Source organism: Amblyomma mixtum, chromosome 9 (assembly GCF_055824585.1).
Source record: "Amblyomma mixtum isolate Tamu chromosome 9, ASM5582458v1, whole genome shotgun sequence".
Lineage (NCBI taxonomy): Eukaryota > Metazoa > Arthropoda > Arachnida > Ixodida > Ixodidae > Amblyomma > Amblyomma mixtum.
The window spans coordinates 108,462,858-108,488,567 of record NC_143020.1 but is presented as its reverse complement, the minus strand read 5'-3'; the positions used below and the strand labels follow the sequence as shown (position 1 = coordinate 108,488,567).

At 44.6% G+C, this 25,710-nt stretch overlaps 1 protein-coding gene across 2 annotated transcripts in view; it reads right to left on the bottom strand.

The window, feature by feature from the left end:
• Positions 1 to 25,710, bottom strand: part of LOC149330642 (ubiquitin carboxyl-terminal hydrolase 47-like) — a 69,713-nt gene that overhangs the window by 9,962 nt on the left and 34,041 nt on the right. For both annotated transcript variants that reach the window (XM_089561267.1, XM_089561268.1), the window contains 9 exons: positions 23,023 to 23,103; positions 21,114 to 21,371; positions 13,500 to 13,633; positions 11,752 to 11,845; positions 9,116 to 9,207; positions 8,937 to 9,020; positions 6,708 to 6,788; positions 4,772 to 4,887; positions 4,257 to 4,375 (listed from right to left, as the gene is read on the bottom strand). In XM_089561267.1, the coding sequence (XP_089417393.1) occupies positions 4,257 to 4,375; positions 4,772 to 4,887; positions 6,708 to 6,788; positions 8,937 to 9,020; positions 9,116 to 9,207; positions 11,752 to 11,845; positions 13,500 to 13,633; positions 21,114 to 21,371; positions 23,023 to 23,103 (1,059 nt within the window). The remainder of the gene's footprint in view (positions 1 to 4,256; positions 4,376 to 4,771; positions 4,888 to 6,707; positions 6,789 to 8,936; positions 9,021 to 9,115; positions 9,208 to 11,751; positions 11,846 to 13,499; positions 13,634 to 21,113; positions 21,372 to 23,022; positions 23,104 to 25,710) is intronic.

Sequence of the window (25,710 nt, the reverse complement as noted above, 5' to 3'; positions counted from 1 at the left end):
AAAGCCACGCTCATCTCGTGGAATCAAGGAACTCGAAATCCTTGCGGCACAGGTGTACTGAAGCATCGCTAACACACTTGTCAGGCCCTAATCTCGCAATTTCCAAGGACTCGATAATTTCGGGTTCTTTCTTATCCCTCGAGCGTCCGATAATCTTAGTCCTATCGAAAAGCGGATTACAATTTTTGTCATCATGCTTGCAAGTGTGACAATGATTAGGCAGATGCTGCCCCCTTGAATCAGCTAAGGAATTTGCATGCTCTAATAATCTAATGTTGACGCAGCGGCCAGTTTGCCCTATGTAGAACCTGCCACAACTCGGGGGAACCTGATAAATTACATTGCATGTACACTGTACGAACTTATTCCTGTGGTTGATGCCACACACAACCTTCTTTTGCTTATCTTTTCTCGCCAAATTGCACAAACGCGACAACTTGCAAGGTGCAGAAAAAATGACCTCAACGCTGGAAAGAGGGGTTGGTGGAATAAATCAGTTGTCAGTCTGCGTTTGTCCCATGTGGTTCTCTTTCTCTTGTCCCGTCCTTTTGCGCAGTTATTTTTTGTTGTCATAATGTCATACCAACTAGCCCCTCACCGCACTCTTCTAGACAGGATGGGGACCAAGCAATAGTCACTGGGGTGTCTGTGCCAGCTATACTCTGTTTCATACGCAGCAGGCAACACCGCGGAGGTTGCTGAAGTAGTGCGTCCACGAAACTATATCACTCCACCCCGTATCATCCGTTCTTCTTGAAACTCCGGTCATTGCTTGGACGAATACAAAGGGCGGTATAAAACGATGTAGTAGCAGTGAAAGTCACAGTCGAAACTGTTACGACGCTCAGTGTTCAGGCTCTCTGGCCATAATTTTCACGGAGTGTGAACTACTGTTTGGGCGCGGATTTGGTAGAAGGGATTCACCCTACCAACCGCGTATTATACCACCACGTGTACTTTTTGCTTCTCGAAGTCTCGATAAGCCACAGGACGAAAATGTGGCAAGAGGTAAAACCAAGTCCAGGAGGTGCCAGTCACGGCACTTAAGATTTGTCGCTACGAAATATGCTTGTGTTCACTTTGGTTGTATGGCGAACTAGCTCTGGCAGAACTAGCTCTGGCCTGCTATGTATGGAACGGAGTATAGGCACACTTGCACAAGAAGGATACAAACACGTATACGAGAGAACCCAAGCAGCACATTTAAATTGGCCCAGTGTTGCAAATGGATGGCTTCACTCCGGGCTTTTGTTGCACCAGCTTTTGCCAATATGTTTCCAATACTGGGCCAATTACCTACGCTGCTTGGGAAATAACACGGGCCAGTCAGTGCGAGTGAGCCAATAAACCTGCCTCTTCCATATTCTCAACGGCATCTGCTGCACGCTGAATTGAAATACACTAAAGCTACTCAACTAATGTGCATGTTTATTTCAAGAAAAGAAAAAAACAAATAGTATCCAGAGTAATCACAAAAAGACAAAACAAGATTCTCACATACACCACTACCTAAAGTGCAGCTGTGTAGTGGCTAGTGCTATTAAAGGGATACTGAAGCAAAATCTGAAAATTGAACAAAAAGGCTGAATATAGATTCTCGGAATGTGATTACACCGAAATCGAGTCGTCACTGCGCATATTTTTCAGCGGATGGTTTTATTTTCGATGTTTCATGAGCGCGCGCCAAGCCCTCCCGCTCGGCGCGAGGTGGAAAGCGTGACGTCATGGCACCCTCCCGCGGCGACAAATATGGCGGCGCCCTTCGATGCATGAAACCTCGCTTCGGACTGGTTGCGTCGTTGTTACTGGCTTCTTCAGCGCGTTCACTGGCCATAAATGGGGCCACCAGTCTTTCGCTTCATCTCCTGCTGCACATAAGAAAACTTACGAGTAATAAATTTGCTTTATTTTTTTATTTAAAGTGATGATTCTGCCCCCTTTAGGCTAAGAGGGGTGTCGGTTTGTTGACAACAATGCTTCCCCTCCTAACCACCAGATGGCGCCACTAGTCTGAACATCGTCGCGCTTCTGTTTTAAAAGCGAGAATGCTAGAAATGGCACAAGGTCCGGAAAAAGTACCTGCATTTAGCGGACGTAAGCGTGCATACGGTTATGGTATGTAGACAGCATCGATTAACATTTTGACATATCAGTGTACGCCGTGAACAGACGACAGACATGAAAAAGCCACGAGTAGCGATGGCAATCGTGCTTCTGCGGGAACGGTGGGTGCGCGGGTGTTATGACGTCTAGTCGCAGCTTCCACAGGCGGCCACCAGGTGCAACGATACGGCAATAAATCGCGAAAAAAAGCGTGTTATCCGCCTTTCTCGCTAAAATGCTTGTCATATTTATCAATTTTAACAGTCAAGCTCTTGTTTACATGCAAGAAGAGCAGCTCCAAAAGTTTGGTTCAGTATCCCTTTAAGGAGGGACACTGGTCTTGAAAAAAAATTTTTTATTAATGCAGTCACAGTTACGAAATATTCAGGGAATATGTATTTTTGTGTGCTGCTTCTAAATATGTCATTTAATTTCATGTAAAAATATTCTTTGAGCACTTATGCACTTTTTATGCTAGTATTTTGTGGACAGTTTTGAAGAAAATCTGCTGTGGGAAACTCGCTGAAATGTATGCCATTGGGTTCTCTTGAGACCAATGAATACAATAACGGTAAAATTGTCTTCCTGCCTATCATAGAACTTAAGTTATAGAGTTTTGAAGTTGTCGCTTCAGCAATGAGAAGGAAAGTGTGTATTCCTGTTTCTGAAGTGGCAGCTTCAGTACCCTATTACTCAAGTTCTATGAGAACCAGGATAATAATTTTACCCTTATTGTATTCCTTAGTGTCAAGGGAACCCAATGGCATACATTTCAGCGAGTTTCCTTGCATAAGTGCTCAAGGAATTGTTTTACGTGAAATTAAATGACATATCTAGAATCAGCGCACAAAAATACATGTGCCCTGAAAATTGCATAACTATGACTAAATTAATAAAATTTTCTTTTCAAGACCAGTGTCCCCCCTTAAGTCCAAGCAAAGAAAAGGTGTACAGCAGGACTGACAGCTCAGGCACAAGTGTTAAGAGCTAAACCAACATTAAGCCACAAAGCTTGCAACTGTTCCATATCAGTAAGACAAAGGCTCTCAAACTGGGTTCTCTGGAAACCTTGGATTCTTGTTAGCTCCCTGCATACCTAAATCTATGAAGTGATTTTTCTGAGACTAACCACACTGTAAAATTACATACAGCGGGCTATTTCACTCCACAGCTGATCATTAATTGAGCTTGAGCTCTTTTTTAGAGGCCACACCAAAACTGACTGAAAGGACTGAGCACCCTTACTATCCTGAATGGTCCCAGAAATCTTCCTGGTTATAAAATCCTGTCCTAGTGCACTGTTACTGCTACTTTTACAGCAAAAAAAATCTCTGCCTCCCCCGTAACCGAGAGTAGAGAAAGCATGAAATGCAGGACGATGCAGAAGCGTACGCGGACACGATGAGACGCAGGCCTGACAAGAATGTCGCGTTCGAAACTTAGAGTGCGTAGAGGCGAAAGCGTTTTCCGCACCACATTGCCTATGTGACACTGGTGACGTCACCACTGGATTATGTCGCCAATAACTGATGACAAAGTAATGACAAATTACTAATTAGTGACTAATAATTGATTAAGTAAATACTAATTAACTGCTAATTAATTACGCTGAAGCTTCGCCTTTAGGAGTGGAACGCGACAGCGTGTTGTAGCGCTGCCAGGCAGTCCATAGAACGGATGCCTTGCCCTTCGAACACGATGCTTTTTGAGGAAAGGAAATTACAGAAATTACGCAGTAATGCTCTGTAATCTCGGTGGACACCAGAACCACACTGTACAGGAAGGGAGGAACACCACCACCTGTTCGCACAATGCCTTGCCCCTTTGAACGCAAAGCTTTTTGAGGAAAAAAAGGAAATAGCGCAGTAATTCTCTGTCATCTCCGTGGACACCCGAACCGCAAAATACAGGGAGGGAGGAAGCCACAACCTGTTCAGTGCGAAGCTACCCGCGCTTGTATGCAGGTCCTGTAGGAGGGCTTAGAGTGTCTTGTTAAATCTCGTTAAATCTCGTACGGTGCCCGGATGTTCTCGTTTCAGTGCCCGGATGAGTGGAATTCAGTGCCCGGATGTTGGCTCTGGGTCTCGGCGTGACGTCACCACACTGCCGACAACGGGAGCTAAAAGCATTTCATGCTTAAAAGTAGCTCTTACCAGGCAGCACTTCCAGGAATACTTTGTGAGAGAGGAACATGGAGGCATCGGTATCGAAGCGGTCCCAGTCGAGGTAGACAGAGCCTGGATTGCCGGAGGACTTTTTCCTGAGTCGACACCTGCGGCCAGCAAAAAGCACGGCAGTCAACCATCACGGAGTCCAGCACCCCCAAAAGTAGGACGACAGTAGTAAAACAGGAACAGAAAGTGACGATACATTTGGCAAGAATAATTTTTGGCAGCCTGCATGTACTATCGGGGACTCTGGCACGGTGCACAGGTCAACAACAGGGGTTCTTCATCAGGTGGTGTCTGCATGCAGTGCGGCACGGCTCGGAATTTGGAGGACGGGTCACCTACTTTTGTCCCCTATAGTACATTGCATGGTAACAATCCGAACAGTGTCATGGCTAATCTTCAGTCTATACAAAGTACACAGGGAAAGGTACCCACCCATTACGTGCAGACACTCTAGAATCTATCAGTTCTATCTGATATCTATCGGAATCTCTCACCTGTTGAGAGGAATGTCCTGACCGCAGCGCTCGCGGATTTCGTGCAGGATATCCTTCTTAATCTGGAGCACCGTCATGCCTTGCGTGAAGATCCAGTCCAGCAGGAACTTGCTCGGCTGTTCGTTACAGGGGGAAGAGGGGAAAAAAAACCACACCATGGGAGAAGAGTTAGGCAAACAGAGAAAATTCACAAGGACAGTTAATTCCATCATGTGTCAGCAATATGAGAGCATCAGCAGCTGTTGATGCCTTTACTAGAACCTACATCCTGTCTAATGAGGTCAGCAGGACCTCATCAGTAGGACCTCATCTACACCAGTAGGACCTCAGTAGGACCTCATCTACACCAACTAGCCCAATCTGCAGTTCTTCTAATGAGGTCAGTTCTCTTCCGCCACTAGATGAATTTTAGACCAGCGGAACATTTTGGCCCCCTGAAGCTTCTAATTCTATCACATTAAAAAAAAAAAATTTGGAGTGTACACTTGAGCCACCATCCTCCACCTAGGTAAGCAGCCTAGGCTGCTTCCGTGGGGATTTTTTTGCAGATTTTTCACTCACTGCCAATGACTCCAACGCCGGATTTTCTGCAACACGGGCTTCCTTAATGCTATAGAGGTAACACTTGTACCACTGTTTTTCTTACAAGCCTCATATTTGCTGCATCTTTACAATTTTCGCACCCCACTCTAAAATTCACGCTTGCTCCAACAATTCAGAGAACACACTGAAGTACTTTGTATAAAACATTGCTTTCTTTAAAAAGCTAAGATAACACAAAAAGCAGGAAACAAAAGCATTATTACATGCACAAAAGAGTGACAATCTTTTACAATTTCTAAAAAGCCCATGCAAGAACTGCAGTGTGACACCTAGCAGCTATATAGAGTGGCAAAGCTTTCCATCCATGCGGCATGTTTTCTGCCCATTATACTACAGTGTGCATCCAACTTTTGGCTCCCCGGACATGTTCAGTGACGGCAGTTTTTTTGGGCCGACGAACCAGACCACTCACAATGTGGAATTTGTGACGCTCAGTGGTATTGGTAGACGCCTCATAGTCAATGTTTACAATGGGCTGAAAATGTTTCAGCGAGCCGCTGATCTACCCACGAGTGAACACAAGGGTTTCAGAAACTGTATACAAAGATGCAGACATTGACATTACGTACACCAGAGAGTGTCATACATTTATCACTGTCTTGCAACCAAGACGCTCTCAAGGGGGGACCCTGGTCTTGAAAAGAGAATTTTATTAATCTAGATATAGTAATGAAATTTTCAGGCCACATGTATTTTTGTGTGCTGATTTTAGACATGTCATTTAATTTCGTGTAAAACAATTCCTTGAGCACTTGTGCAATTTTTATGCAAGTATTTTGGGAAGTGTTTGCAGAAAATTTGCTGCAGGAAACTCGCTGAAATGTATGCCATTGGGTTCTCTTGACAACAAGGAATGCAATAAGGGTAAAATTATCATCCTGGCTATCATAGAACTTGAGTTATAGGGTACTGAGGCTGCCACTTCACAAACAGGAGTACACACTTATCTTCTCATTTCTGAAGCGACAACTTCAAAACTCTATAACTCAAGTTCTATGATAGCCAGGATGATAATTTTACCCTTATTGCATTCCTTGTTGTCAAGAGAACCCAATGGCATGCATTTCAGCGAGTTTCCTGCAGCAAATTTTCTGCAAAACTTTTCCCAAAATACTTGCATAAAAATTGCACAAGTGCTCAAGGAATTGCTTTACACGAAATTAAATGACATATCTAGAATCAGTGCACAAAAATACATCTGGCCTGAAAATTTTATAACTGTGACTTCATTAACAATTTTTTTCTTCAAGACCAGGGTCCCCCCTTAGAGGGTAAAGTCAGAAGAACAAACACTGCAGGACACCGCTGGAGACAGCCAAGCGCTCGAACTCACCTCGGGGGCGTTTGGCGACAGCAGGTACACTTCCATGCGGTGCTCACCAGACTTGAGTGCCCTTCCCAGCTTGATCAGGAGCTGCATGCAATAAAACAAGCAGGACATGGAGGACAACTACTACATCCTTGCACAGTAATGCTGTATGCAACCCTAGCCCTCACTGACACTATGTGTTCAAAACTGAAAAAAAAAAATAAAAAACCAAGGTGGTAACAACCCTTCAAATTTTTTTAGCACAACTTATTACATGGGTCACTGAAAGAATAAAGAGACGACTGCTAACTGTCAGATCAGTCGCGATGAATGTTGACTCAATAACAGTGCTGCCTCAACTGGATCCAGTTCCACACGTGGGGTACACACAAAACAGAATAAGCTGGCACCGGCAACTATTCTAGACATGTCAGGCTGTCTCTCTCACGGGCGCATTTTGGGCGAGACCACTCAACAGCCCAGCTGCAAGACTTCCTAATTAACTGAATGCTCCTTAAAAGCGCCTCTGGTGGGGATGTGACCCGACACAGCACAGGGCTGGAATAATGCAATGATTCCCATGATAAAGAAAAGAAAAGAAAAGAAAAAAGCAATGAAATTCTAACAGAAACACTACAATGGCTTAGCTCAGGAGAGTTTTAATGGAAATTAATTACATGACCACATTGTCTGCCAACAACAGAGGCAGAGAAAGTACTCCTAATAGTGTTAACAACTAGCGCAGGTTTACGTGTACACCCACAGCAGCAGTCTAATGCTTTGACCAAACTGCGGACCACAGTACGTTCCACAGAAACGAAATGATTATGCTGCAAACACCAAATGCTTTGTACAGGTTTTCGTTTTTTTTTTAAATTATTTTTGGCGCAGTGAGCCAGCATACCGCCTAGGCTGGCTGCTGTTACAACACCCTTGTCACCTTTTCTGTTTGTCCCACAGTTTGCGAACTATTATTATAAACTGCCGTAAATAAAACCACACCGCACCAAAGAATGTAATGTCTGCGATATGCGGCAGTACGGAACAGGCCTTCAATTCAGTACGAACAAAGCCTGTCAAGCACCGTGAGTGAGCATGTTGTCTGGGCTGTTTATAACACCTTCACTGCCTTTTTCACTGTAGTCCATGTCACATGGTATGTAAGCCATTAAAACAAAGTGCCATAAACAAAACTGCACAGCAATGACACTAGCCAGAGTGAGCACTGTGTTTGAGACATGCACAAGGCAAAATATCAGTGCAGGTTGGGCACAGCTTAATGCATGTTCTGCGGTGAGCAAGTTAGCGTATTGTTTGGCGTGCAATTTTAAGAGTGTTAACTCCTACTCATCACGTTTCGAGATTTTGTGGGGTCTGCTACCACCCTGAGATCCCAGCGCCATCTGTGGCAGCAACTAGAAAACAGCACATCTCGCATTAAGACTTGTAGCGCCATCTATAATTGCACTGTAGAAACAACTACCTGCCGCATGTCAATGATGACGTCATATGAGGAAATAAACGTACAAATTCGTATTTCCATTGGTGCACCTCCCTGTAATCTCATTCATATCAATTCGAGTAAACCAAATAGCTAACGCTCGTTACTTCAACGTCTTTTATAACAACCACCTCGGAAAGTCCAAACACTACAATGCCATAGCTTGCCGTCCCGGTTAGCTCAATTGGTAGAGCAACTTCTCCGGTGAAGCGGTGGTCCCGGGTTCGAACCTCGGACCAGGACGACTTTTTCTTTAACTGCGAAGTTTCTGAGAAAGCTGTATAGCTTTCCTTCGTAGCCGTATGGCTGTGCTTGGGTGGATGTCAATGAGTAATTACTCCCTTATTACAAATCTACTCCACCTTGGGGGATTCCCCTAAACATTTGACCAACACTGTTCCCACTTCGAGTTATTGATCAATTCGCTCTCGCCCTACCATAAGCTTGCCGTCCCGGTTAGCTCAATTAGTAGAGCGACTGCTCCGGTGAAGCGGTGGTCCCGGGTTCGAACCCCGGACCAGGACGACTTTTTCTTTAACTGCGAAGTTTCTGAGAAAGCTGTATAGCTTTCCTTTGTAGCCGTATGGCTGTGCTTGGGTGGATGTCAATGAGTAATTACTCCCTTATTGCCATGGGGTGGTTCATCAGCCTGTTGATGGGACCACTACAAAAGAGTCACAGCGTTCTACAGCGCATCAGGGATGTCTCAACCAACACAGCTCCGTCAGTGTACCGAGGCAAGCTGTTCTCACCCTGGTGTCCTCCGTGTACGATACGAGGTTGTCGGACAGCTTGGTGCATTCGAACTCCTGGCTGTTGGAGTACACCCTGAACACCTGCACGCGTGGACGGAGTCAAGGATCAAAACAAGCCACTTCTTACTGGACAAACACGACTCCAGACTTTTTTTTTTTTTTTCTCGCCTCCTCACCTTGAAGTGGCTAGAGTCAATGCCCACATATGGTTCCAGCTCCTTCTTCAGCGAGCCGAATGTGATGCGCTTGTCAACATACACACGAAGCCCTGCACAGGACAAGTGCTTCCATTAGCGTCACTATCCGGCAAAAAAAAAAGCTTCAATAACCTTGTGAGTAGTTGAGTTTCTGCGAGGCTGCGGAAGATAACGCCATGATTGGAAGAGAAACACAGTGTCAGTTTACTTTTCTTGAAACATTTGTTAAAAAGATGCATCAAATATTGACCTGAATTCTGAAGTGGAGAGTTAAAAGGGAGAGCCGTAATGATTCAAAGTTTTGAAGGAATGCACAAAAAAAAAAAAAGAAACACCTAAATTGTGGGGCTCAATGTCCCTAAGCGACATATGGGCTATGAGAGACGCCATAGTGGAGGATTAAGGATTAACTTAGACCGCCTGGGGGTTCCGAGCGATGACATCGCACAACATAACTGGCATTTTTGTAGTTCACTTCCATCAACGCACTGTATCCACAGTCCGGATTGAACCCGTGACCTTGGCATCAGCAGCCGAAGCCACTCAGCCACCGTGGTCAGTTTCAAGGGATGTTTTGACGTGTAACATAAAAACAAAAGTGGACTTGGTCATAAAAATCAGGGGGCAAAAAGCTTCCGTCATGTTTAATTCTAGCTGACTGCCTATTCAATTATTCAGCAACGAGTGTATCTAGTGCATCACAATAAAATGCCTATTGCCTTCATGTGTTCCCAAGGCAGTTCTTGTGTTTAGGAACTAGACGTCATTCAGATAAATTCTAGTCAATGAACGACAGCAGTTAAAGCAACTAGCTATTAATGCTCACCTGAAAATGTTTCGAAACCATTAACATGGGCCACCACAGTTGTTACACTCAAAGCTAGTGGACTAGCAGCATAGTTCGATAGCAGCACCCGGCAATGCAATCCTTGCTTTATCATGCTGAAGCCTGTCTAACACTGCACGATTGTGCGTGATTGAGTCAATATTCAAAACTGAAAGGGGATCAAAGACCTACTAAAATGATGTGAATATGGTTGTTTGGTTGGTTTATGAGGTTTAACGTCCTAGCGACTCAGGCTTCGAGAGACGCCGTAGTGGAGGGCTCCCGAAAATTTCGACCACCTGGGGTTCTTTAAAGGGACACTGAGGAGAGCACTATTAATATTTTTTTATAGCAAAATCCGATAGTTCGGCATTTCATGGCTTTGTTGCCACTTGGCCGGCAGCGAAAGATGGATTTATTCCTAAGAAATTTGGATTCGAAGTTGAAAAAGTTTTTCCCGCCGCTCTGATTCAAACTTGGGATTCTCCTATGACGACACAGGACTAAGTGACATGAAACATGACGTGCACATGACGTAATGCAGACTCCGTGATTTCTGGCGGCCAGCAGTGCGGCTTAGCAGAAGCCGAGAAGAAAGCTACCGCCGGCCGCACGTTGAAGGCATCTATCGGCTATTGCGGCCGTCGCTACAGTCGCTTCGCTTACGTTTGCACTGTCGTTTTGCCAGCATTACGATGGATCTCATTCTCGAAGTCGTCAACGAATTCTCGCAAATAGACACCTTTAGCATACCGTGTACCTTGTTACCGCTAGCGGAATACCGGGAGCCCGCCTAACGCCGTTGAGCAGGCGCTGATTGGTCCCGATGCTGCAGGCGCGCGCGTAGCTGCCAGGCACGTGGCGCCATCTGGCGACGTCAAGGAGATTTGGCATGCATTGGCTGCGCCTCAGGGATTTGTGGCTTCTCGGTTCCTAGAGTTCCTAGAACCATTGGTTCTAGCAACACTGCTTTGTCCTATGACGTAATAACGCTTGTACTTGCGAGTTTGGCCTGTGGCGGCGATACCTGTATTTTGGTTCTTGCTCTTTTCTACGTTACAAGAGCTTTGTTGTCAGTATGAGTGGCGTTTTTGTAATCAGGAGCTGGTATTCTGTCGATACAAGCCAACTTCAATTTCTCCTCAGTGTCCCTTTAACATGCACTGACATCTCACAGTATACGGACCTCTAGAATTTCGCCTCCATTGAAATTCAACCACGCGGCCGGGATCGAACCCGCGTCTTTCAGGTCAGCAGGATGTAAATATAAACAAGGGATTTCTTTTTAATACACCTGATGGTGACGACATCTAATAAGTGCTCTAATAAACTGGATGTTCGAATTAATGAGAGTCTGCTGCATTATACTGGAATTCCTCTCATCTGTGGCCATTTTTGTTTTTGCCAAGGCAAACACAGGGGAATAATGTCAATGCACAGTGAGGTTGGCCGCAGCCCTTTAACGACATCCCAGTGCCATTTTAATGACAGCATCGTGTTATAAGGCACCTTAAAAAGTGTGCACCACCACTATTTGCCACTATTAAATTTGAAAGCTTTCACACATTCTACATTTCACAAACAAATTTCACAGGTAAAGCACAAAAATTCACCATAAATCGTGTTGTCGTAACACACCAGCTTTCTGTACAACATGAAGTTGCAGGACTTGTACAGTTTAGGAGGGCTCTTTGTAAGCCCCCTTGTCCCACACTACCAAAAACAGCTCTGAAAACCCTTGCTCAGAACAAACCCCAGCGAAGCTCGAATGTGCAAGCGAATGCCTTACTGCGGCCGCCGTCCTCGCCGTCCTTGTAAGGCCATGCACGGAAGTAACGCCGAGGCTCCTCTTTGGCAACAGTTGCTGCACCGACTTGAGATGGCTGCATCGAAACACAATGGGCCAAATTAAGTACGCCACATCAGTTAATGACCAGAAGTAGTAGTGCCCTTCAGCAACGCTTGGCCACAGCTACATGACAGCGCTGACGGTATCAGCAGTGACTACTACAGTCATAAAAATTTTATTAAGGGGGTACGAGGGTCTTAAAACTAACTTTTTTATTCATGGCTAGAATGTCATGAAATTTTGCACACACATGTATTTTTCTCTTCTGATTCCGAATATGTAATCATAATTGAGCTGGTAGTCTTAGATCTTACAAAGTCAAGAATGTAATTAGGTAATTTCTTAGGCAGCTTTAATGAACTCACTCATTGCATTTTGTTGCTTTTATTTACATGAATCGATAGCCAGAGAGTTTCCATACCCGATGACATTCTTCGTTTTTCTCTAAAGGCATGTCATCCTAATATACTATGTCGAGAAATCGTAAGAGAAAAACACATCCCTGTGTGAAATTTCAGGAGATTCTAGCCACAAATAAAAAGGCCAGTTTTAAGACCCTCGTCCCCCTTAATGAAGTCAGCCATGTAATCTTCAGGGAACATGTATTCTTTTGCATTGATGCTAAATATGTCATTTAATTTTATGTAAATCAAGTCCTTATGCAGTTATGCAATATGTTATGAAACCCTTTGCAGAGAGCTCTTGAGAAATTTTGCCTCAAGGAACTTGCTCAAATGCATAGCATTACTTTTTCGTTACATCAAGGAATGCAATAAGGGCAAAACTGTCATCCTGCCTTTCATAGAAGTTGAGTTATAGGGATTTTTAAGTTTCCATGCAAGAAACAGGGATATAAAACTTTTCTTGCCATTTATGAAGTGGCGACTTCAAAATCCCATAACTCAACTTCTAAGATAGGCAGGATGACAATTTTATCCTTGATGCCAAGACAAACCAATGGCATGCATTTCAGCCAGTTACCTTAAATTCTCTCTCCAAAAGAATTGCATAACACATAGCATAAGTACACAAGGACTTGCTTAACATGAAATTAAATGACATATTTAAAATAAGCACACAAAAATAGATGCTCCCTGAAGATTGCATAAATGTCACATCATCAATAATAATTTTTTTTTTCCAAAGACCAGGGTCTTAAACAGATATACTAGAGACAATTCTAACTTTTTTCCCAAGTAAATATCATTTCTATGGTCCTTTCTGGCCCAAACTGATATCTGTCCGGCAATGAAACATGCATTTATTTCTGAAATAATTGTATTCGGAAATTTTTCCACCACTTAATTCAAACTCCTGATAGGCACACAAAACAGGACCCCGATCTAAAATCCAAACAGTGATGGTGACATTTGTAGCACTTCATTTTTCTGCTTTTTCCAACTTTTGAAAGCTCAGTTTTCGAAGAAAGTCGCTCGTTTGTCATTTGAATTCAACAAACAATCTACGCCGGCCAACTTCAGTTTGTCCTCCGTGTCCCTTTAACCCACCAAAACCGCCACCTATTACCACCAGATGGCGCCGTAACGAGAAAACTGCTCCGTATTAAAAATGCAAAACAGATTCTATGTGGTCCTTTCACTTCCCCTGCTTGAGCGCTGTGAGGACAGCCTCTGCCCAAAAATTAAGCCTGGGACGAAGCACGAACCATGACAGGAGTAGCCACTTACCGCAGCATCCCCAGAGGCGTAGCCGCCCGCCTCTTCCGAGTAAGCGGCACCGTCGCCAGCGGGAGTCACGCTGACGGCAGCAGACGTGCTCCCAGACGACTCCAGCATGCTCCGCTTTATCTGGTCCGTCATCTCTGCAGAGTGAAGAAGAAGAAAACATGAGCTCAGAGCTTAGTGCTCACGTCTTGAAGTGGCACACAGAAGGTGCTGCAAGGAAACTTTACAGAGCCAAAGTGGCACCTAGAGGAAGCACAACAGGTGAGAACAACACAACAGGACTTGCCACAGAGAAATGAATACGAGACAAGCCAGCTGCAGCAATCTGTGAAGCTTTGTAACAACCGTAAATCGATGGCTGTGCTAGGAGCAAGTCACGGCCACATAAAAAAATCTTAATGCAGTGGAGAAAGTGCCGCAATTCATCCCATTTTTCTTGCGCCTCAATGTTAGCCGAGAAACAAACTTTTCATCTCTTCCGAACTGCCAACGAATATGCAGACAAGACCTTAATGACACCATATCTACTCGAGTAATTTGCATAATTCTTTTCTTTAAATTAAGGCTTCGAAAAGGGGGCATGCAAATTAAACAAAGATTTTGCCAACGTGCGTCAAAAACTATAGGTCATACACACTACATGATGAGGATTGCTGGTCACTGGCCAAAGTCAATAAAGATGGAAAGACGTTTCGGGAGCGCTAGGGCTCCCTTGTTCACTATCTTCATGATAGTTCACATGATAGTTCACATGATAGTTCACATGATAGTTCACATGATAGTTCACATGATAGTTCACATGATAGTTCACATGATAGTTCACTGGAGAATGCATATTAACTTACAAAAATCTGTACATATGTGTTTCACTAAAAAGAAGGTTCCCCATATTTTCACTTATAACATAAATAATAGCAGACTGCTTTCAGTGTTGGAATTTAAATATCTTGGTGTATATTTAACAAGTTCAATGTCTTGGCATCGTCACGTGCATTTCGTTACTGCCAAAGCCTGTCGTGTTTTAGGTTTCCTGCGACGTAACGCTAAACTTTTCCCTTTAAAGACTAAAGAACTGCTGTATAATACAAACGTTAGAAGCATACTTGAGTATGCTTGCACTGTCTGGGATCCGAAAACCTTGCTTGACGTTCAAAAGCTAGAAAGAGTTCAGAATTTGGCCGTTCGTTTTGTTTTCAATAACTATGGGCGATATTTTAGTGTAACGAGCGCGAAAAAATCTTTGGGTTGGGACTCACTTCAAAAACGTAGGAAAGTACTGCGTTTAAAATTATTTCATAATATATTTCATTCTAGAACTGGAATAGACAGAACCAAATATATAGCCAACCCTGATTACGTGTCTTTACGTAGAGATAATTCACTTAAAGTTAAAGAATACAGGTGCCGGACTGACCTTTTTAAAATGTCTTTTTTCCCCAAAACGGTTTCGGAATGGAACAAGCTGCCTGAGGAAGTAGTGTCCATATTATCAAATGATTCATTTTCTTCCATGCTGTGACATTTTTTTGTGTATAATAATTCCGTGTTCTTTCTATCTCATTGTTATCTTTTTTTTTTGTAACCACCTGCACGCGGTGGCATTTGTGTACTTTTTCTTCTACCCCCCCACTGTAATGCCAGCCAATGGCGCTGTGGGTATGATGATAAATAAATAAATAAATAAATAGTTCACATGATAGTTCACATGATAGTGAACGATAGTGATCATGATAGTTCACATGATAGTTCACATGATAGTTCACATGATAGTTCACATGATAGTTCACATGATAGTTCACATGATAGTGAACAAGGGAGCCCTAGCGCTCCCGAAATGTCTTTCCATCTTTATTGACTTTGGCCAGTGACCAGCAATCCTCAACACCATGATTCCTGACCAGACGGTATGCCGTCAAACCCTCGACTATACACACTACATACTGTATAGTGCTGCCTTTATGTTGAACCCCCTCCAACAATTTGTGTCACCATGTCACTTGCATTTTTTGTGTGCCGCTGGTTTTGTGCGTGTGTTGCATTTATCAACATGGGTAGCTGAAAATGCACGAGAAGTGAGCGCACCACAAAATTTTAGCAGCCATCTCAGCAATTCAATTTGGCTTAACACTATTGCACCAAATTTTTTTGATTTGTTGAAGTCAGGTTGCTAGAGCTGTTAGCCATCCTTGAGCAGCATTTAAATTTGGAATACGGGATCCCCCAACACAAGCAGCTGTTGACAGGTTTCTGCACCGTCAAAACCAAGTTCCAAAAGCAGGTAGTACTTCCACTGGAAACTGTCGCTCTGGATTTCCCACCAACCAACGTGCCTGCACATATTAGCTGTACAGACCAGCACCATAATCTCAAGCAATAAGCGAAAGGGCGTAGTTTCTGCTCTGTTTCATACCCAGTTGACATTTCTGCTTCAATTTCGCATTTTTTGGGCCTCTGGCGAGCCCAAACTTCGTGCGTTTCGGAGCGCGCGCAGAAAAGCGCCGTCGCTTTTCAGCAATGTGAGTGCCAGACGCCGCTGCCAACCAACGCCCATGCCTCGCGGCCCGAGCAGTCCGCCGCGGATGACATGGACCTAGAGCACTGCGAGGCCTAGGACGTCGGTGCAACGGAAGGCGGCTAGCACCCAACCGCTGATCTGCGCAACAATGAGAGGCTGCAGGCACCATCTATGTTGCTAAAGACTAACTATCTGTGCTCACCACTGCTGCCCTTACAGCAAAATTAGTCAAAAGCATTATCTGAAGTAAGCAGCAAAACTGACTTACTCGTACGCCAGTGTTGCTGATTGGAAGTGGCTGCTGGCATTACCAGAGCCATAAATGCTTTTGAAGAGGAACTATTGCCCTCTGTCACCAGTGCCACACATTGAAAACTACCTGCTGGTACACTGTACGAGGCCAATACAACGAATACACCAGCATTCAGGAAACCTAACTACAGCCTAATCTCATAACGAACCGGTTTACAATGAAATAATGAATATAACGAAGTAATGACTGGTACACTGTACGAGGCCAATACAACGGATACACCAGCATTCAGGAAACCTAACTACAGCCTAACCTCGTTATAACGAACTGGTTTACAATGAAATAATGAATATAACGAAGTAATGACTGGTACACTGTACGAGGCCAATACAACGGATACACCAGCATTCAGGAAACTTAACTGCAGCCTAACCTCGTTATAATGAACCGGTTTACAACGAAATAATGAATATAACGAAGTAATGACTATTCCACTTGGAAGCTCTGCCAAAACAGGCTATAAGAAAGTAATCGTCGGGCCCCTTCAATTTCGTTATAGCGAGGTTCGATTGTATACACTAACTGACACTAACCACTTCCTTCAAGCACAACACTGCTCCAGGGACCAGTCTGAGGTTCTAGTGCCAGGAAACAGCCATTGAGATCGGTGGCATAACAGACATTTAAAGCACTAAAACTCAGACCTGGGATGGCAAATTTTAGTGCTGCTGTGATGACAAAAAAGCACCAACTCGGAAGGAAGGAAGAGGATATGGAAGGAATTGCACGCCTGATGGCTAAAAAATGTGTGCAGATGCATGTCAAACCTTGCCTAGCAGACCACCCCTGTTCAGTTCAGTTCAGTTCAGTTTATTTACCTTAAAGGCCCCCTTGTATCAGGGGTATTACATAAGGGGTGGGATTTCAATGAAATGAGCAAACAAAACAACAACAACAAAGTTTCCAACCGCAAAGTCTGTTACAATCCCACCCTCTTCCTTACCACCACTGGTAAGCATTGGTATGATGGCTTCTAGCTCACTGAGAAATGGAACAAGCTGCCTTCTGATGTCATCATGTCTATTGACAAATTGTTGGCATCTACCTCATAGTCGTGTTTTGCATTTATGTGTTTTCTTGAAAGAGTTGAACACGTCTCACTGTGTTTTGCTTACTGTATTCTTTTCCTTGCTGCATTTTTTTCGCCCCTCCTGCTAGGGCCCACTTAAAGGGGCTGCAAAACACTGCTTGGGGGGATACCGGCTATACTTCAGGTGGGTTCTTTATATCACACAGATGCTGACCTAAAAAGAATTACAGGAATCGATGCACAGGAACGGGAGTTATTCTGTGAAGAAATTTCAAAATACAAGCAAACAAAACGCTGCCCTCAACTCGATTTTCGCGGGGCTTCCCACTCCTATTTCGCTCTCCCAATGACGGCACCTGGCGCAACCAATCAAAACAGCCAGCCAGAGCACGTCGCGGAAGTTTGTACTCCATGGTCGCCTGCTCTCTGTAACTCGTTCTTGCTGAGACGGGCAGCGTCGTTTCCATGCCAGAGCGCCCCTGGTGGTGTATTTTTATTTTACTTGCTTTGCAGGGCTCTTATATTATATCAACAAAAACAAGTTGTTTTTGTTGATATAATATAAAACGCAGACAAGTGACAAAATGTGTCTCTATTTATTCACACAATTTGCAGTATATTTACTGTTTGTCCGATCATCAAGCTCGCGCCAGGTGATGTCATATCCGCTGCTAAAAACCCGCCACTGTGTGGCGACACCATCAGAGCCATGAAGTTGTTTTTGGGAGGACATTAAAATATTAAAAAACGGAATATACGCAGTATTACCGACGCTAATAGCACCATTATAACTCACTGTATGCAATCAACAGGCAAAACAGTCAACTAAGATTGTGTTTCTGGGCCCACTTAAGGCCTGCAGTATTTGTTAAATAAACGAATAAATAAACTCCAGCCTCATTCTTGGTCATAAAGTGCAGAGAACTCAACTCGCAACAAATAGCCACAGTGACCAAATTAAGTCCAAAGAAAACAATTCCTCGTCTTTAGTTACACGCTACATTTTGCCTTTGAATGTGCGCTGGAGAAGGTGATCCGGGCAGCAGGAAGACAGTTCAACGCGAGCAAAATAATCCACAGGAGCACTCCGGTTGATAGAAACAACAACAAAAAAAAAGGCAGACTGCGGAAAGAAGGTACTTTAGCCCAGAGCTCGAGCATCGCCCATGTACAGATGCTGTCAAAAGTAAATGGAAGGCAATATTAACGAAAAAATTTATTAATTGCCCGCTCAATTCATGCATCCTTGAATACATATGTGCAGACTAATTGTGATTGTGCGAATTGCACTGTGCACCAACAAACATGGACCATTATGCTGTAGATTTAAAGAAATCAAATCTTTTTGACAAAGTTGCCTTCCATTTACTTTTGACAGCGACTGTGTGGGAGCTGTCGCAAGCGTGTTTCTCGGACAAAGGGATCCTCGGCACTTCCAGTGTTGACTAAACGAGCAGTGGTGTCTTATACAACGGTGCAACATATGCAAGATGTCCTTTTTTGGTAAAACTGCCTTTGGCAGGGAGGCGCGAATTACACACTGGAAATTATGGTGTTTCATGCTTGACATTCAAACACCAATGAGCTGACAGTTCGGGCGGGCTAGACACGAGTGTGTGACTCCAGTCAATAGGGGATACAGTGAAAGCTCGTTAATTCGACCCCCGTTAATTCGGCAAATCGGATAATTCGACGCGCGCGCGAGGTCCCTACAATTATACATAGGAGTCTATGGGGCGAAACTCTCGTTAATTCGAACAAATTCTGCCGTGCGTCGGTTAATTCGACTTCACTCCGCAGCCCGCCAAGCCGGTGTGCCGAGAGCAAAAAGAAAAAAACACTGCCATGAGCGGCGCTACTGTACGGCTGATAGGCCATCCCTATGGTCATATCATCCATCCATCCGTCCATCCATCCGAGGAAGCGAGTTAGCGGCGGCCGAAGCGGCTGGCGTCTTTTTTTTTTTTGTGCTTTGTTGTGTCGCAGCAGTCGCTATCACGGTTATTTACGGCGCCTTTTTTGGTAAATGCGCGCTTTGTCAGCGTGTTTACTGCGCTACTTGTTGTTGCTGTTTTGTTGCGACTGAGAGAAGGGTGAAAGGAAATCGCAAGGGATTATGGCTCAGCCACCACCGCTGCCATGTGCAGATAGAGGAGAGTTAAAAGATCAGAGAAAAAGATAGAGAAAAGATAAGACACCCTTCCACAGTCCCCATGCAGATAAGAGGAGAGTTAAAAGATCAGAGGAAAGATAAGACGCGGGTCCCCGTGGACGACGCTGGTTGAAAAAACAGATAAGCGGGGAGCGGCGCTCCCTTCACCTCCTCCCGCGCCGCTTTCCGGTGGGTAGCGCGCAGGGCCTGCGCTCCGCCTCGCCTTCGTGTCCTGTCAGCTGACCGAAGATGAAATAATTGAAGTGACAGGCGCTGACAACGACGACGATTTACGATTGTGAGCAGTTGCACCAAATGCCCAAGTGCACGGTGAAAGAAGCCGCAGAAGCCTTGTCCGTGCGGGAGGACTTCTGTGAACAAATCCCTGACGGCGCGTGTGCCGCGGAGCACCTGGCAGCTGTTAGAGCTATCGTAGTCGCTCAAATTCGCTCGAAAAAGCGGACGGTGATTACAGATTTCCTTGCCAACTAAAGGTATACGTCCTGTTGCGGCAAACATTGTTTTTTCTTGTTCATTCGATAATTCGACATTCGGATAATTCGACAATTTTTCGCGGTCCCGTCAGTGTCGAATTAACGAGCTTTTACTGTATTCAAAATTCCGCAAGTGCGCTTTCCCACATAACTATGTTGCCCCAAACAAGATGGCCGACTTCGCTATGAAGGAACTGCGTGGGCTACAGGACAGGCACTAAAGGTGTGGATAGAATGTAAGAAACGTATTTTGGAAGAATCAAACAAAAAAACCAGTCTTTCTTGCTTTGTTTCAGTTGGAAACGCATGGTCATCCATCTTGTTTGGGGCAACATTGTTACGCGGGAAAGCGCCCTTGCGGAATTTTGAAACATTTGTGCGTATGATTTGTGCGGCCAAAATTAGAGTATGCATCATCCATCTGGCACCCATGGCAATCGTATCTCACCATCGAATTGGAATCAATCCAAAATCGTGCAGCTCGGTTCATCACTTCTTGTTACTCAAGAGAAGCCAGTGTCACCGCCCTCAAGCAGTCCCTCCGTCTCTCAACACTGGAATCACGCCGCGTCGTTTCCCGCCTATGCTTACTTCATACATTTTATCATAACACAAGATCACGGCACGCTCTATTAACCGCCCCACTACGAATGTCCTCCCGGCTTAGTCACGGTAACCCGATAGCACGCATCAGTGGCCACACGTCAGCTTACAACAACTCATTTTTCCCCAACGCAATAGCACTATGGAATTCACTGCCTAACGACATCGCTGCATTCACTGATCACAAAACATTCCGCGAGAAAATAAAAATTCACCTCACATAAATCTTGATCACTTCTGCGCTCTTTGTAGCGAGTATTGCTTGACATATCTTTATTAAATGATGTATCACCTGCTGGGAAACCCTGATATGACGCAACCCCTTTTATGTTTGTTTGTATGTTTGTTCTTTTTATTGTTATGCATGTTCCCATCATCGCCGTTAGAAACCAATATGCTCCCCCTTAAGTAATGCCTTGGGGCCTTTAAGGGATCAATAAATGAAATGAAATGAAATCCCCTATTGCACAATGGTTGACAATGTAGGAAGTTCCCAGGCGATCGACCTACCCACAGAAGGCACAAACTTAGGGAGACGCTCCTCTCCCGAGCAGCAGGCTTTGTCGTCGGCAGTGAGGTCGGGTGAGTTGTTGTGCGGCGAGATGTCGTCGCCGACGAGGGTTCGCTCGCTGTCCGTGAGACTAGAGTCCTCCGACTGGTCGCCGCTCGCGCCGTGGCAACCGGACGAAGAGGAATCGCAGAGGTCGCTGTCGTAGCCGTCCGACAAGGCCGTGTTGGACGTCTGCGTCTGCTGCGTAGTCCTCGCAGCTGCACACACACCGAAAATTTGTGGTCAGGTGTGTAAACACTGAACGAGACTACTAACTGCACTAACTCGGAGGGTTTTAAAGGGTCAGTCTACTCACCGAGATGAGTGTATAAATAATGGCATATTCTGGTAGTTGGCACCCTATAACATCAATAACGAGGGGTCTGCGCCCGGTTTAGGCAGGAATTTATATTTTATTTCGGCGTTAAAAGTCGCGTAAAAAGGCACGGTGGTGACCCCAAACGTTCATTTTCTTCAAGAAAGTGGTAGTCTTTTTTTGTAGAAGCATAAGTGAATATACTACGTACCATTTGTATGCCCCAATGTCAGAGAAACGCACGTTTTGTTCTAGTAAACTGTAGAAGGCGTACCGCTCGCTTTTTCTGTAAATCACATGAATATTTATAGTTACACGTACGCAAAACGCAGGCACATTCCCACTTTTAGTTCAGCGCATGCTAGCAGAGACGCAAAAATAAACTCAGCCTATAGTGGCGCCATCTGGTTGTCAGGACGGGAACCATTGCTGTAAACAAACCGACTCTCCACTTAAGCCTAGGAGCGGCAGAATCGTCACTCTGATTATTAAAATAAAGCAAATTTATCCCTTATATGTTTTCTTATAGGCGAGATGAGACGAAGCGAAAGACAGGCGCCCCAATTATGGCCAGTGAACGCACTGAAAAAGGCAGCAACAACGAGAATTAAGTCCGAAGCGAGAGGTCCGGCTTCGACGGGCGCCGCCATGTTTGTCGCCGCGCGGCGGAAATCCAGATGGTTGCCAGACGAGACTACCATCTCATACAGATGTGTTCCCACATTCATAAATTCTATTTTAAAATGTTCTACCGCACTCCTTGGCACCACAGCTGGCTAAACGGTAATTTGAGTAAAGAGCTATCGGTTGCCGCAAAGAAAATATGGTCGATAAAATTCAGTAGACTGACCCTTTAAAACACTTTAGCATCAGGGAACCCGAATGGCTTTCGAAAGATGCCGAGAAATCCCACATCTTGGCCTGCATCCATTTCTGCCCCAAAGGCATGCAAAAAAAAAGCATGCAGACACACAGCCCCCCCCCCCCCCCCACAAAAAAAAGTGTCCAAATTCAATGAAATATAGCCGACTTTACTACAATACTTTACTACAATAGAAGAATTCAGCATAGCATGATCTGCGGCCGCTGCTGCGATCTGCTTCGGTACACTGCCACAGCACAAAGGCTGATTGGTCCTGATGCCATCTGGCGCCCTAAGGGCGATCTAAGCATGCTCGGTGGTTCCCCGCAGAATAACGTAACGCTATCGACTGTGAATGACAATGCTAAATCACTCTACCATGGTTAGTTAAAAAAATAAGCGGGTAAAGGAAATTTGGAGGCCGATGCATGCATGGATTTAGGTATTTCGGGAACCCAACAAGAAGCACTACCAGGGAACTCGAGGGTTCCACTGAACATCCATGCACTAACTACAGAAGCGTGCTGCTCCTAATTACACTGACAGCACAAATATCTCACAAATAAAGAAAACTGCAACAAAAAGCCATGATTTGCTTGAATAGTATTGTAGACTGACCACTGCTTTGCAAAGGAAGACTTGTACAAGGTTGAGAACAGGGTGAACAGAGTGTTCGCGGTTTAAACCTTACCCGTGCCTCCCTCGTCTTCTACGCTGCAGTACCTCTGGTCCGCTTCAGCGCTGGCAGCCATACACTGCTTCTCCAAAATCACTGCACAGAGAAGAGGCGGCCACAGCTGTCTCACACTCCTGCGTGGCACTCAACTCACTAGTATAGTACTAAGCTTCCCAAGCACCCTTTCGTGGTAACTGAATTAAAGCATGCATAAAAAGGCCGTGTTGATAAAAATCCAGCTCTGTCGAGTAAACTGCTTGTTGGCCTCCCTTTTTGTTCTTCTCAGTCATTCCTGCTGTAGTTCCAAGGGTACAGTGCATGCAACAAAACGAAGCAGCTGATAACGAAGAAGCAAGGCTAGGTGGAATGCCCCCGAGTAAGCCTGCATGTAAGTTGACTTAAGGGGGGACACTGGTCTTGAAAAGAAAATTTTATTAATTTAGTCATAGTTATGAAATTTTCAGGGTACATGTATTTTTGTGCGCTGATTCTAGATATGTCATTTAATTTCATGTAAAACAATTCCTTGAGCACTTATGCACTTTTTATGCAAGTATTTTGCAGAGAGTTTTGAAGAAAATTTGCTGCAGGAAACTCGCTGAAATGTACCGTATTTACTCGCATAATAGGCGCACTTTTTTTTCCAGAAAATCCGGCTCAAAGTTCGGGGTGCACCTATTACGCGGGGTAAAATTTCCGGAAATTTTTCGACTCGCAAAATTGAACACAGCGCGTAAACGCACTCGTGTACGGGCCGCACCCCGTTTTCGCGAAGAAAATGTTAAAAAAAAAAAAGGTCCGCGTAAGGGCCGCACCGAAACTTTCGGAATGCACGCGCCGAGGCCTCTGCGATCGGCTCCGGCTGCGCGCAACGGGCGCTTGGTCGCGGAGGCCACACACGCGCACAGGAGCTTCCAGACGCTGCCCAAGGCCAAGATCATCATCATCATCATCGTTTTCCTTCGCCGCGAGTTTTCGCTATCTATATCGTCATCAGCATCTCCAGCTCGTTTTTTTTTGTTGTTGTTGTTGTTGTTGCTGCTGTCAAGTGCCGGGATTTGCGGTAGCGCGATAGTTATCGTGGTTTATGGCTTTGCCTCGGAGCGTTGCTGTTTTAGCTCGAAGGGGTGCTGGGAGTTTGCTCTCGAACGCGGCAAGTCGGAAAATACGACGTGGCCGAGAAGTGCGGCAGTTGCGACTGCGGCGTCCCTAAATTTTCGTACGCGACTCCAAGCGCCGAGGTTTTCGCGGGCCTAAGTCGGGAACGTTTCCGGCTGGAGGTGAAGCTTTCCAAACAGACGTTTAAAGTGAGCATCCCTGAAAACTGAGTGCGGCTGTTCTACGCGATGTCATTGTACGTGCCGTGGGTCCGCAGCAGTTGCGACGGCAGCAGCACTAGTAGGGACTAGTAGTCAGTTCAGCAAAAACTTTGTTAAAATAAAGATTGGGAAGCGGGGGGTGGCGAGACGTCGGCTTGCAATCGTGTAAATACAGTATTGATCACAGTGCCAAGTTCGGGGTGCGCCTATTATGCGCGGAAATAAAAAAATCTGATTTTTCGCGCCCTAACTAGGGGTGCGCCTATTATGCGAGTGCGCCTATTACGCGAGTAAATACGGTATGCCATTGGGTTCTCTTGACAACAAGGAATGCAATAAGGGTGAAATTATCATCCTGGCTTTCATAGAACTTGAGTAATAGGGTACTGAAGCTGCCACTTCAGAAACAGGAATACACACTTTCCTTCTCATTTCTGAAGTGACAACTTCAAAACTCTATAACTTAAGTTCTATGACAGGCAGGAAGACAATTTCATCCTTATTGTATTCCTTGGCGTCAAGAGAACCCAATGGCATGCATTTCAGCGAGTTTCCCCGCAGCAAATTTTCTTCAAAACTCTCCGCAAAATACTAGCATAAAAAGTGCATAAGTGCTCAAGGCATTGTTTTACATTAAAATAAATTACATATTTAGAATCAGCACACAAAAATACATATGCCCTGAAAATTTCGTAACTGTGACTTCATTAATAAAAATTTTCTTTTCAAGACCAGTGTCCCCCCTTAACAGCATAGCTGTGGCCCATGCCCACCGATGGATAAAAGGCATGAAAAGCCCACCCCTGCTTCAGACTTCCATTGGTACTTCACTTGACAAATTCACTGATGTTTCTTGTCATTTAAGTGATGAGGCTAGCACCTAAACACAAACTAAGTGCAAATATCAATAACAGCTTTACTACTACAGATGTGTTCAGAAATTGAAGACAGGGGGGTCTAAAGCTTTTGTAAACAGATGCACATGAAGCAAAGTCATGACCGGAGAAGCAGCCTCGATGTTTGCACCGCCATGAAGGGGGGGGGGGACACTGGTCTTTGAGACCAAAAAATGACCAAAAAAACGATTTTCAGAAAATGACATTTGTGGAATTTACAGCTATTATTTTCCAACTGTACCACTTTTTTCCTTTAAGAAGTCATCATTTTGACCATAATATTAAATTCAGATCATCGTGTGGGCTGAATTTATGCAGGCGCTGACAATTTAATAGCATGAAAATTTTGGACATCTGGCTATCTTAGTATGTCGATATCTCAACATCTAGGACAGATAGAGATGTGATATTGTTTGCTAAGGGAAGCTGAAGGCACGCTGTGTGCAATAATCGAAGCAGATTTGTTCAATCACACTTCAAAAATTTAT